Source organism: Anser anser (genome assembly GCF_964211835.1).
Source record: "Anser anser genome assembly, chromosome: 8".
NCBI lineage: Eukaryota > Metazoa > Chordata > Aves > Anseriformes > Anatidae > Anser > Anser anser.
The window spans coordinates 9,481,456-9,495,670 of NC_139728.1; the positions used below are offsets into that span (position 1 = coordinate 9,481,456).

At 40.8% G+C, this 14,215-nt stretch overlaps 1 protein-coding gene across 5 annotated transcripts in view; it reads right to left on the bottom strand.

The window, feature by feature from the left end:
* Positions 1–14,215, bottom strand: part of PRRC2C (proline rich coiled-coil 2C) — a 70,330-nt gene that overhangs the window by 21,791 nt on the left and 34,324 nt on the right. For all 5 annotated transcript variants that reach the window (XM_083847671.1, XM_083847674.1, XM_083847673.1 and 2 more), the window contains 7 exons: positions 11,337–13,700; positions 10,134–10,342; positions 9,347–9,501; positions 8,517–8,862; positions 7,968–8,053; positions 6,814–7,002; positions 4,643–4,894 (listed from right to left, as the gene is read on the bottom strand). In XM_083847671.1, the coding sequence (XP_083703797.1) occupies positions 4,643–4,894; positions 6,814–7,002; positions 7,968–8,053; positions 8,517–8,862; positions 9,347–9,501; positions 10,134–10,342; positions 11,337–13,700 (3,601 nt within the window). The remainder of the gene's footprint in view (positions 1–4,642; positions 4,895–6,813; positions 7,003–7,967; positions 8,054–8,516; positions 8,863–9,346; positions 9,502–10,133; positions 10,343–11,336; positions 13,701–14,215) is intronic.

Consider the following 14,215-nt stretch of genomic DNA (forward strand, 5'->3'; position numbering starts at 1 on the left):
GGTGTAACCAGTTACCATTTGTTACCCTAGATGCTTTAGCTACCTCTAGGCACTTTTAGCCCACTTCATTCAAAAAGCAAAATATATTAGCCAAAAGATTTCTGTAGCTTTAAACAAACAGAAATCTCTTGGGTAAACCTATCACAAGTAAGGCCTTCCAGATTAAAAAGAGAACGCAGCGATGGTTGCCATTTGACTGAATAATTTTTGTTAAGTCCTGTCTCAAAGTCGTAAGACACAGTTTCTCCAGACAGTGAAAGTCTGCCTCCCAGTTTCTGCACCGGGCAGTGATTTCAAGGAAGAAAAGGGGTGAAGTTTCCAGTTTACCTAGAGGCTTTCCTTGAAGCTTATTTATTATCACAGTTAAGTGGACCATAACATGTGTCACGAATCAAGTCCACTTTCATGGACTTAGATGTAGCCAGTGACTGTTGACGTGGTAACTCTAAACTCCCTGCTGAAAGCATCTAATTGATGACACTGCCAGCTCTCTAGAGAATGACCTATAACGAAAAAAAATGCACTGGTACTTCTCTCTAAAGCCACATTTAGCACTGGTTTTTAGTTCTTGTCATTGGATATTTAAAACTGACTGTATTCTAGACAAACAAGTATTATCAGAATCTGACCCAAAGACTGTCAGATAAACGGTGTGACCAAAGAACTCTGAATTAGCCAAGACTCATTCACTAGCAACCACTGCAAGCCCAGGATAGGCTCTATCATTTTTACAGAACCAAACACCAAGAAGTAACTGAAGGATAAATTAGCAGCAGAATTGCTGATGAGTGCCTGGTGTTGCCAACACAATGATTTTGAAAGCACAAAAGAGATTATGCTCGATTGCATTCAGCCAGTATGATAAGCTATGAAAAAGTGCACACTTGATTCACTGCTCAAGCCTATGGCAATGTCTTGTAACACAGTAATTGAATCATCAAGATACTAACCGGCAAGTAACAAAGAATCCTCCTAAAAAGATAAGCTCATTTTGCTAAAAGTCAGAAAAACAAGCTCCAGAATAACAGGGTAAGAGAGGATACAGTGTGCACACTTTTGTATTTATGATGGAAACAGAACGAATCTATTTCTCTGTGTAGTTATTTATTTCCCTCACTTGTTAAACTGGTGGGATACCAGATACACATTTTCCACAATCCAAACTACCAAGCTGCAAGTTGCATGCTACTCTTTGAATCCAGTGGGTAACTTCCATTTGGGTAGAATAAAGCAAGCCCATAAAGGTGCTTTAATCACACGGTCCTTCTAACGAAGTGTAACTAACTGGCTTCTTGGTTAGAAGAAAATTAAACACAAAACTGCCACATCAACTCTGGTGCCCTTACAAGCATTTATGCAATGCTGAGCTGTTGTACAAGGATGAGCTATATCCTGAACATGCAGATAAGACAGCACTTTAGCTATAGGAACACCACTCCATAAGTCATAGGTTGGTTAACCACCATCCTTCATTTACTGATATATAAGTCTACAGTATTTTATGTATCGACCATCACCATAAGCTTTCCTAGTTCAATTAAAATGAACCTTCTGTATAACTTTTACTGAAGAAACCAACTGAATAGTTTGATATAAATTAATAACTGTAATAATAGCAAAAGCAAAAAGCTGTACATATTTTTTGAAGTTACCTACAGGGTACTTATAGCTGAAGAAAAAACAGGCAAACTTTTTATAACTACCTAATTTGCTCAAAAAGAAGAGAGAACAAACCTACGACTTTATGAGCAAAAGAATAAGGTAGACCTCAGAGGTGACCTTGCTACAAAGGAGCAGGGGACTACAAATCATTAATTTCCTCAACGTTTGGTTTGCTCCTACTTCATGGAAATCATCTAACCAAGAGAGCTTGTCAGGTACTGAACCATCTCAGAAACTTTATTCTCAAGTAAAGCAAGTGTCCTTTTTGACATCACCTCCAAAAGACAAACCTTTATCAACTACTTACACAAACATTTCATTGCCATATCCACAACCAGTTACTGATCACTCCTGTGATTTGAAAGCTTCAAAACTAGTTTGAGATGGAGGGCTGGGGGAAAGCTAAAGGTGTCTTACCTAATCCAGACACTTGTGCAACAGTTCAGTTTTACTCCAAAAATACTACAAAACCCAAGAGAAACAGCTGGAATTGCTTCAGAGCATCACACTTACGTTCCAGGTAAACAGCCCGTTAATATGAGGTGATTTATATTTGCAGTTTCTCAGGTAGAACAGTCCTGTATGGTTAAGTGCACATGCTGTTACTAAGGGCGTGGTTTTGGGATGGATGACATATTCCTACAAAGCTTCTGCTTCTGAAGAAAGACAGCTAGCTTGACTTTCATAAACATTAAAGTCAACAAATACACTAAAAAAAGTGTGCCTTGCTGGCATCTCAGCAGTAGTCTCCCAGGAAAGATGACTGTCCACCGATAAATCATTTAGGTTTGCTAAAAACATTAACACCTGACATTCAAACAACAGATTAAAGATGTTGTCACTTCTTCCCTCATTAGTGCGCAAAGACAATGCTGCAAAGACATGAGAAAGCTGCTGCAATAAAAATCAGTTCCAGGACTGGAACAGTATTTAAAGCTATTTCAGTATTTAAAGCTATTTTAAAAGACACTTTAAAAAGTAGCAAGATGGGTTTATTTCTGTGAAATCCAGATCAAGTTTAACTTCTCTAATACATCTGCAGGTTGTTGGTTCAACTTCCATAGAATATAAAACACGACCACCCCTTTTCTAGAAAACTTAAGTGTTCCTGGAGAACTACTCACGGCAAAGGAACTCAAAAGCAAATCTGGAACTGTGGAGACAGGAATTTTTAGGCTTATTTATAGCATATATTAAATGCTTCTATTAGTAGCCTCTTAAAGCAATAAGGAAATTGTTGGAAAATTTGCATATCCAGCACAAACTGGAAAATTTCCTTTCAATTCGGTCTTCCCCTGAGAAGACAGAGGCTTGACATTTTAATGTTATGCTAATTCAAAGCACCTTAGCAACCTGCATTTACCTAGGGCCAGAAAGGCACAAAATTCAGACTTCCCTTTTGAAGATCTCATTCTTTTCAAATGTTTACAGAGAAGACATGATACTCATTTACTTCAGCAGAGCTACTCACTAGCAAGTTAGTGTGGAGTAATCAAGGATGTTTCCTATTCTGCAAGAGGCTTAGAAAAGGAGTCTCCTGCTCTTACCGTGAAGCTTGAGAGATGGTGAAAAAGCAAAATACAAATAGCCTCCTTACCAAATATTTGAAAAATTTGGCGTTTACAGCGTGCACTTCTGATTTTGCATACAAGAAGAGCACTTCATCCAGTTCTAGTTTATGTTGTTACCATTTACATCTACTTAGAAGATGAAAACTGCTGGGAAGGATGAGAAATCCCAGCACTGCATTTTCATACTTATTTGCCATTCCACTCAAAATCAAGTTTGCAGCTAATATGTAGGAAACAAATATCCCCCTTAACGCTTGCTCTGCACAAGATTTAATTGCAATAGCATCTTCTGCTTGCAGGAGAACTTGGCAAAAACAAACTGCAGATTTAAAAACAGATAAAATCACGAGTGATCTGCATTTCTGATTCTTCAACTATTAGTGAAACTTCTGCAAAGGAGTGTTTTTCCTAAATGGTGTCAGAAGATTTCTGCTTAAGACAAGGAAACAACAGGTTGAGACAGCATGCAACAAACTTGAGTCTAAACTCATAACTGTTTTGCAAACTTACAAGACATTTTCCCTTTACCAAGGCAGGTGCAACTATTAATGAGGAGCTACTCCAACTACAAGGCTTCTTTACATTTGAGAAAGAGCGCGCACAGTTCTTTGAGACACACAGCTGCCATAAGTGAAGACAGTCCCCAGACAGGCCAAACACGAGTCTCTCTCCATAGGTAGCTTTTGAACAACGCAGTGCTATCAATGCATCACAGCCAAGAACAGAGCTATAGAACAATGAACCCTGACAGCAAGTCACCACCTCACTGGATAAAAGTCAGAGGACTTCCATGCAGACAACTACCATGAGTCCTGCATATCCTGAAGGGGTCCTGCAAGGGGATATACCTTGACAATATCCAAGCCAACAGGAACTGACATACAGAGCCTTTGGATAAACTGAACAAGCCTCATCAAATGCTTTAGCGTATTCCTAGTTCAGAGATTTTTTTTTTCCCCCCCACAGAACAACACTTAACTCACAGCCTCAGGTCATCCATGCACTCAACCAACCGCTGGGCACATCACTGCAGTTCTCTGTTGAAACTCAAGCTCTCATCTCGCATATACCAGAAAAATGCTCAAGATGCGAGTTCCCAGAATCTGCCTATACCAGGCTCCAGTGTCACTCTCCACAGCAAGATAAGCATCCGGACAGTTTTCATGTTCAAAAGACAACAGAAGTGTTTAAAACTTTCCAAGCCAATCTAGGAGCATGACAGACGGCACATCCCCATACTACTTCCAAAGAACTGCTAAAATTCAAGCAGTACCTATTTGTTTCAAATCTGCTATTCAGTGGGCTCTGCTGTCCAGATAACTACCACCAGCAGGCAACCAAATGTTAATTACATCATGGAAATCTTATTTTACATATAGCACTCTGTAATTTCTCAAAGTTTTTCTTACCTTTGTGTTTGTTCCGAACTCTGGAGCAGACACAGATATCATTGTTCCTATTTCCGTACTCAGTTCACTCGTTGCTTTGGTTTCCTTTGCAGTGACAGGTTCTGGACTTCTGACAGAGGTGGGAGATGGCTTCTCCTGTCCCTCAGGCTCTCCCTGTTGGGCATCCTTCACCTTCCTGTTCTTTAAAGAACGCTCTTTCCCAATAGGACCAGGCTTATACTCTTTGTTTTCTACCGGACTCAAGTCTGGAAGCTAAGTTAGCGTTAACTTGTCAGTTATGTCTTCCCCATACGTCCTGCCCCACAAGAATATTCCAACATGCTTAAAATAATTTCATTTAAATCTAACAAGGCTTTCCTAACAGGTAAGTATTTTCTAATATATAAACCAACTGAGAATAAGTTAGCACTAAGTACGTGAAATGCATCCCCTCTGAACATTACAAATCTCCAACGCTGTTTTCAAGCAAGACATATTATATGCAGTGGCAGAGTTCAACTAACATAAGATCTAATTAAAATTGATAGAAAATGATTTTGACTTTTCTTACAAGCACAAAAAAAGTAAGGAAGCCACAAGACTTCATATAAATATAGGTAACTTTAATTTTCAGAGTCTCAGAATTTTACAGGGCTCCAGGGAACTAGAATAAAAGACTCTGCCTTTATTTACTGATGTTTCAATGTATGCATATTGGCAACATTTCTTCCTAGCGACTGAGCACTAAAGAAATACCCATTAAAAAAAAAAAAAAACCACCCACATTCAAGTGTTGCCTTACATTGTAAACACTATGGCTAAAGTAGCTGCTGTAATTCAGTAGTTCCTTCTTGTGCAGCTGAATTAAAGCAGAATGAAGGACCTCAGGGAACTTGAATGTTCTATTTAAAGAGGTATATCTTTTCTGGCTGAGACTACTCAGCCCATCTCACTACAGAGCAGCACAAAAATTCTTTAAAGGCGGTCCCTAAAATCCTATTGCTTCAGCTTTGATACTTGAAAACCAGAAGCTGCTGGTATTCGCTCTATAAACACAAGCCATCTGTTTCAGGAGTAGATGAAGACCCTTTAAAATATGATGCTTTCGGGCTTTGGAGAGGGCAGGAGTTTCCCTAAGGTATTTGGTACCCTCGAGAGGCCAGTAAAGACTAGAAAATGCCTTCAGAGGGAAGGAAGAAAGCACTTGTAGAAGTGAATGCCTAAGCTCTGCAATGCAGCAGTCAGGATCATCAGACATGCCTCACTCCAAGTACTTTTTACTATAACAACTAACTGAAGAAATTCCTCCAGACACTTTAAGGTCACACTTTAAAAGGTAAATTGCTAACAGAAAAGTAAGTTACTATAATCTTAAAGATCACTAAGTGTAATCTAAATGACAGGAGGAGAAAGTATTACTCCTTGTGAGTCATAACAATGGAAATACAAGATGATGATTGACTAGAGTACCTAAATCTCTGGAGGAGACGTGAGAAGCGTTTTAATTGAGATAAGTCTGATTACCTATTCACTCTTCCTGGATTAGTTACAAAAAATTAATTATCTAGACATCTGTGCCTTAGAGACTTCTAATCAGTGGCTCTAACATTCTCCCCTTTCCCCAAAACACTTTTTTCCCAGTAATTTGATGTATTACTTTGCTTAGTTTTGTAGCTGGATTACCAAGACGAGCACCATGCACCCGCCATTGGTTGGGAGTGGTGGTACGTGGGGAGAAGGCAGGCAGGAAAAACTGAAACTGGAGACAGAGCCAGGACAGAAATACCCTGCGCCAAGACTGCTCTGAAAGCCTGAGCAAAGCAAGCACAGGAGTAAACCAAGAAACCCAAGCTACAAAACAAAAACACCCTATTGCCTCCATACTCTCCCAAACAAAGCTATCACAATGCCATAACCATGTCCCTGCTCTAGCCGCATCCCTTGCTCCAAACTGTCAATGGATGACCTCTGCTAGGCGAGGATGTTGTTTACACGCACTTCCTCATTTTCTCTCCAAGAACCACTTGATTATTTTAGGAAATACAAATGTGGAATGCAATTTTTATAGGTCTAGTCCTAACTGAATGAGTATTCTATTCTATTTTTAAATCAACTACTTGTAACCTCTTTTTGACTGAATTTCTTTGCTATTTAAGTTTAAAAGTTTGTATTTCTAAGACATGACCTTCTACCTTTTGTGCTTTGATGGGTCCAGCCCGTGGCTGCTTCTGTCTTTGTTCTTTTGGTTCTGGTAGCTTGTCAGTTGACTTTTCAGAAAGCACAGGGCCAACTTCATTGTCGCTGCCACTGGAAGCTGGGGCTCCAAACTGAATAGTTTCTATGCCAAGCTCAACTCCACCTTCTTGCCCAGGCTTTGTTCCCTATTTAAAAGGCAAGCATTTAACATGTTTCAAAAGACTTTTAAATCAGTACATTGCCACTGGTTCAAAAAAGAGCACCAAATACATTCAGCTGAACACCACAGCAAGTATACTTTTACCTTCTGCCAGCAAAAGCATTATTTGTGACTGCAGCAGATTTGCAAGAGGAGTAAACAATGTATGAAAGCACATTCCCTCCTCCTCAACTTCCTACTGTTTATAAGAGCTCAAGAGGAGGAAGAAAAGAAAAAGCAGTAAAAAAATAAGTAAACAAGATCAAGAAGAACTGGTAGAGGAGAAAGACAAGTACAATATAAAAATGTCCAGATTCATTTTCACAATATTCTCCTAATACTTCAAAATTAATGTTCAAGAGAAACAATAGGAGACTAAAGATTTATACATCTCCTTATGCAGTCAAAATGGTGTTGTAAGAGACTAAAGACACTCTTAACAGTTTAAAACAATGAAGTCAAGAATGCCAATACAACCCAAGAAAACTAAACCACAGGACTATAAAGTAAAACATTTAGAGCTATGCAAATTCCAGGGCATAAGTAGAGCTACTGTGGTTAGAAACCATCTATGGCTTATTGCATCTCTGCTTAAAGCAGGGACATAAAACCAATTTGATTCCTTGGAGGCATCCTGTCTCTGTCACTGAACTGTACCAAGTGTTCACATGCAAACTAGACAGTATTTTAACTTAAAAATATACACTGAATAGCAGCTATCAACAGAATCTGTGAAAGGCTGAGGTTTGATTAACAAGAACGGTTTTTCTGTTTTGCAATCAATAAAAGCACTAACTTGTGTCCTGTGCTCTTCCTGTGCTATCTCCGTACTTCACGGAATTCTACAAACACTAGTTTCAGTATGGGGACACCTGAGTAAATGGATAATCTGTACCCAATCCCAGTGATAAATAATTTGGGTAAGCGTACTTTTCTTCCTTTCACCCTTACCTCTGGAGATGTAGCTGATCCAAAAGATGTCAAAGGCTTGTTCCAAGCACTGACTGAAGGTGGCTGAGGTGGACTAATGGGTCCCACTGATAACCAAGAAAAGAGTTTAAAATAAAAATCCAAACCAAAACAAGCAACTAAAACAAGAAAAAACCCTGAAGTTGCCAAATGCATTTGACTAAAGTTACCAACTGACTGAGGAGAATTAAATTATAGATTTATTGATTACCCAAGTTCTAGTTCAGAAATTTTTAACCTATTCAGCAGTTAACAATATACTCCTTGTGTAGTTTCCTTAAGTGGGATCATCATATTTTGAAGCTTGCTCAAGTCTAATAACACATTTTTTGAATGGTGACAAGAACGTGACAACAACGTAAAATACTGAGTAGTGTCACTCCATAAAAATCTCTTTTCAGGGGTATTCTTAGGTTACAGTGTTACACCTGGGACAGCTCTCCTCTACTCCCTGTACAAAATACTTTCGCAGATACGAGCAAGACATCAACAAGGAGCTGACAATCAGTGTCCAGTAACTACAATACTTACATTTTTTGGAGATGTCATTTAGAACTGCTGTAGCAGGCACCTTGTTTTCCCACAGCTCAGTTCCTAGACCATTGTGAGCCTGGGTGTTCTGCAGAACTTTGCCTGACACTGTGTATTCTGTGCTGGCTGCCGTCCCTCCTGCAGCCTGGTTTTGAGGCTGAACAGAAGCCTGTGGCTGACCCGGAGTCTGCGCTGCACACGGAGACTGTGCCTGAGCTTGTGCCTGAGCCTGTGCCTGCTGCGCAGCTGCAGCTGCTGCCTGTTGCTGCTGCTTTTTGGCAAATCTGGGTGGCAGCTTGGAGTTCTGACCTCGACCTTTTTCGCTTGATCCTTTTTTGGTCCAAACCTGTAAGTGGGAATCCAATTTTACTCTTACAGCTAATAGCCTGTATATATGCTGTACAGCAGCAAAAGCAAACTGGTTAAGCCTGTCTTAAATGAACTTTTTAATGGGTATTTAACCACATGAACAGTGATTTATTTCTCATCTGAGGAACAATGATTTACTTCTCATCCGTTTTCCTCTTAGGATCAACTGATACACGAGCAATACGATAAAGATTTATACAAGCATGAAGAAATGATGTTTCCAGTTTACCAGTTCCACCTGCCCGACAAGACCCAAACAAGAAGTACAGAACGCTAAGATGTTCCAGTGAAAATGAGTTTCATTTAAAATTCTGGACATAAAATTAATACAACTATCTAGTTATCTTTAAGGGATGAAAATACAGTTTCTTGGAATTAAGATTCTGCACACTTCACAACATTCTCAGTATCACAAGGAGGTCTTTCGCATTACAAATGTTTGCTACAAATGTGCCTTGTACCTGCACGGTTTGTTCTTCCTTCTTCCTGCGCTCTTCATCTTGCAAGCGTTTCTGCTGTTTCTTTGACACCACTTCAGTGAAACCATCATCATTCAAGTTAGACTGGGAGTCTTCGACTACTGTCACTTCAGGGTGGTCATCAATGATCACAACACCTATGGAAAAAGGAAAGATGTAGATGCTGCTGTTTTAACAGCTTCACATGCAGCACACAGTAAAATACACCAAGCAAAAATCACTTTAGAGTAGAAGCAATTTTCCCATAAGAAGATATAGATGATGGCCCCGATAAAGATAAGGTTTTTCTTGCTAAGTGCAAGAACTTTAGACTGGTGAACTTGAAGACAGGAAATTGATATTTATAAACTGAAAATCTGGAGCTTCCTGTACCAGACTCTCCAGGAACTAAGAACTAAAACTGCTTAAAACAATACAATTTAAAATAATGAACAACCTTCTGGAATATTCGCTGTGTTTCAGTGATATACACTATCTGCTTATGAAGGTTAAGCAAATTATTAGAGTGTGGTGGAAAATGGTCTGAATGACAGAGTAAAGATTAGGTGGTAGACCAATATTACTCTCATCTGTACAAAAAAATGAGGTATGCCACCTTTTATAGGCGTACACATTACTTAAATATATGACAAAGGTGGCAACGCTCAAGTACACAATTATTCTAGTGTTTAAAAAATCATCTTTCCTCTTTTGTAAGCTTTAAACAACCAACACTATATCCAGGAAAGCTATCAAATTCTTGTTAGCATGGTATCTTATCAATACATACTTGCATAATTATTAAGATCAAATTGAGACAAGGCATCCACTTTTTCCTTAGGCTTCTTTGGACCAGCTTTAGGTTCCTCTCTCTTTTTGCCACTTGCATCCTTGGTGCTCTTTTGTCCTGCAGCAGTAACACCTCCTTCTTCCTGATGCAAAGAGTTGGTGGTGGTGGGATCAACACCAGGCACAGTTGCTGTCTGGTCTTCAAATGGCCTGTGTTAGAAAGAAACAAAATTCTATTAAGAAAATTAATGACCAGCACCAGAGCAAATGAAGGAAGGAACTAACAACCTAATGCAAATCACATTATAGGGTTGTGAGTGTCTATTGTGCGACTTCTTAGCAGGCTCCAGACATTTACTTTCAGCAACTGAACAAGCAGAAGCTAAACAGCAAAAGCTGTTTTGGAGACATATCCAATGTTTGCTGCCAAAAAAAAAATCACAAAAAAAAAGTACCTAATTTAATTTTAAGGTGAGCTCTGCCTCAGTCAAGGTAGAGACACCAAAAACTCAACAGGTACGCAGTTCAGAACTCTAGTGAAGCCTTCTCTGGAAAAAGTAAAAAAAAAAAATAAAAGAATGGAAGCTTACAGTATGTAACGTGAGCAAATGTAAAAAGGGTAAAAATATAGAAGTTTCACAGGCCAAAAGCTCTTTGAAGCCAGTAGTCAGAAACCAGCATTCTGGCTTTGCTGTGGCACCTGGGAAACCCAGCCTTTGCTTCCACATCATATTTAAGTGACTAGTCCAAAGAAAGCCTTAATATTTTTAATCCAGAGATTAGAGTGGGCAAGCAGTGACACTAGATAATTATCAAGTTCCAATCAAATTTACCATATGGGGAAACAAAGTTTATTCTCAATGGCAAGCATTTCTCAACATGCTTCTCTATGTTAGATGATTGATTTAAATACAGCGAGCCAAATGCAATGCTGCAACATTATTAACCTGCAAAAGTGCTCACATTAACATTCCAGCTTGCACCCAAACTTTGGTAAACATACCCTGAGAAACAGGGGTACATTTTTTTAATCAGGCTTGTTTAACATCGTGCATGCATAGGAATACTCTACTCTTAACTCCATTTTCTAAGTGTCTGCAAACAAATAAATACAGAAAGTACACAGACACAGGTGCATATGCAAACCACAAGAGGACAACACAACCCCAGCTATGTCTGCTTCCTTCCAGAACCTGGTACTTACCCTCTTTTTCCACTTCGGGGTGGAGGACCACTGCGCCTTTCACTCCTAGGCCCTGAGAAGTTCCTTCCCGGCTTAGCTGGCCCATTGTTGCCACGTCGGTTTTGACGGTCTATGCCAGGCCGCTGACTAGAGAAACTTCTCTTGGCTATTTCCCTTTTAGGAGCTCCAGTGTTTTCTCCTGCTTTTGCAGCCACCTGTGCTGCTACATCTGCTGTTTTCTTCTCATCCCTCTCACGCCTCTCATTGAAGTCGCTGCTTTCTGAGGCTGTTTCCCACTCTTCATTTGCCTGGTCTGAGGAATTCTGGTTGGACAAGTCTGGTGTCTTACTTCCTGAAACTTCCAGAGCAGCGTTGGAGGGCTCGTTACCTGCGTTACTGACTGTAGCACTTGTTGATGAGCTGGTTACTGCCTCATTTATCTTGGACGCAGCCTCTCTCTCTTTTAGCCGCCTGAAGCGTGGTGGCTTATCTTGCCTTGGAGGCCGAGCAGGCCTTTGTCTTCGTGGCCTCTCTCTGGTTGGATCAAACTTCCTCTCAAATTTTGGAGGTCTTTTATCAATGGGTATAGGACCGTAATGTTCATTTCTCCTTGGAGGCTCCCCGTCTTCTGTTTTAATGATCTCTGTTTGTCTAGGGTTCCACTGATTGTCTCTGTAGGCTGGTCTCCTTATTGTGGATGGACGTGGAGGACGCCCACCAGGATCCCTACCACCACGTCTATACATCCCCCCTCTGCCTCGTCTAGAAGGCTCTCCCTTAGGAAGAAACCCTGGTTTGGGTTTATTCTCATCATCTCTTATATAGTTTTTTTCTAGAGATCTATTGTCTACTCTGATATTGTTTTCAGGTTTGAATGACAGTGGCTTCATAGGTTTCTTGCCATCGGTTCTCTCCTCTCTTTTTGGGTGCTTGCCTTTGATTAGGCTGTCCTTGTCTGAAAGCAGAGTGTCACTCGCACTTTCATGAACTTCACTGTCAGAGTCAGTCTCCGAACCATGCTGTCGCCGCCGTTTTGGAATTACTTCAAAGTCAGAACTCTCACTGCGAGTTTCACTCTCTTCTCTCTGCCTAACAGGCCCTGAAGGTACATGGTCTGATCTAGGCTTAGTATCTCTGTAGTGTGGGTACTCCCTGTTATGGCCTCTGCTGCCCCGACCACGTCCTCCGTAAGAACCTCTGTAGCTACGACCTCTGGAATAATACTCCCCACGACCTCTGCCTCTGTATCCCTGATCTGGGAACCAGTCTCTATCCCTAGCCTCCTTCCAGTATGTCCTAGGTGGTAAGCCAGGCTCTCTTTTTACTGGTCTGGTTTCTAAGCGTGGTTTCTCCACAACCTCCTTGCTAACTACCTTCTCTGTCTGCTTTTCTTCCTTCACCGCGGTAGCTGGCTGCTGAACTTGTGGCTGCTGCTGCGCTGCAGGCTGAGCAGGCGGCTGCTGCGGTATGGCAGGGGGCAGCTGGGGAGCAGCAGGCTGGGCAGCTGGGAGCTGCTGGGGGACTGGAGGCGTGGATGGCTGAACTGGAACTTTAACCACGGTCTCAGGCTGACTGTTCTCCGGGCTGGCTGGCGTCGGAGCAGCATCCTGGGCTATCTTCTTAGCCAGAGGTGCACTGCTAGAGGCAGACGTCTCTGGCTCAGCCTGAGGCACTGGCACTTGAGGTGCTTCCTTTTTGTCACTTTTTTCAGACTTGCTCAGTTTTTCATTAGCAATCTTTTCTCCTTCTTTCTCCTTCCTCTGCTCACGCTCCTCTCTCTGCTCACGCTCTTCTTTCATATCTCTAAGCACCGGTTTCTTAATAGGACCCGATCTTCTTACTGGTCTATCACTACCTTCTTCTCTCCTGCCATAACCTGGCCTAGGGCCCCATCTTGTTTCAGACTTAGGTTTGAAGGTTTTTTCAGGTTTTGGTCCTTCTGTTGTTCTATTATTGATCAAAACTTCTTTTTTTGGCTTAACCTCAATTCTCTCAATTATCTCCTTTGACTCAACAGACCTGTTAATCAATTTAGGGATATTTGCTGTTGTCTCATTCCTCTGTTCTTCTGATTTTAGAGAATGACTTGAACCATGGGAAATGCTTCTCTTTAATGAAGAATGACTTTCCCCCACAGGTACAAGTTCTTCTGGAGAGCTGCGTGAAACATTCTCATCAACTCCTTCAAAATTAACTGCAGTGTTAGATGTGTCAGTTTGTAGAGGCTGTACATCTTCCAAAGGCCTGCTTGGGAACTTTTGTACCTCAGCCTCTCCCGATTCTCTGAAAAAGTCTGTCTTTGGATGAGAGTCCAACTGGTTGTGTTCTACAGGATAAGCTGCAGAGGGAACAGCAACTCGTTCTTGCTCCAAGTGTGCCTCGGACCTAAGAAAAGGCAATTAAAAATGTCACAGTGGGGGAAAAGTTCTTATTGATAAATATTTGCCTAAATAATTTTCTGTTTGCATGAAGGATTTCTGTCAGCTTCAGGAAACATAAGATAGTCAATTTCAGTGTCTGCTATTTTTATGGAGACCCATTTTATTCTACCCCGGTTAAAAATTCAATGTCAAATGTACAGTTCGCTTTAGGAATGTATTAATGGCTATACCTGTACTTTAAAGCAAGCCTCCAGGTTAGCAGGCTAACATCACTAAGTATCACGCAGGCCACAGTACAGCAAAGAAACTTATTTGGGAGATATTTTGAAGATGTACAGGAAGCCTTCCTGACCGCTCAGCATGCAGCAAAGGTCCAAAGGGACTGTCTCAGTTTATACCACTTGTACTTAACACATCACTTTTGAAACTAACATATATCAGACAGAAGCTCTCTTGTATGTGGAAGAAGGAAAGCAGATGAAGGACAGGATACAATACTGAAGCAGCATTCCACAAAAC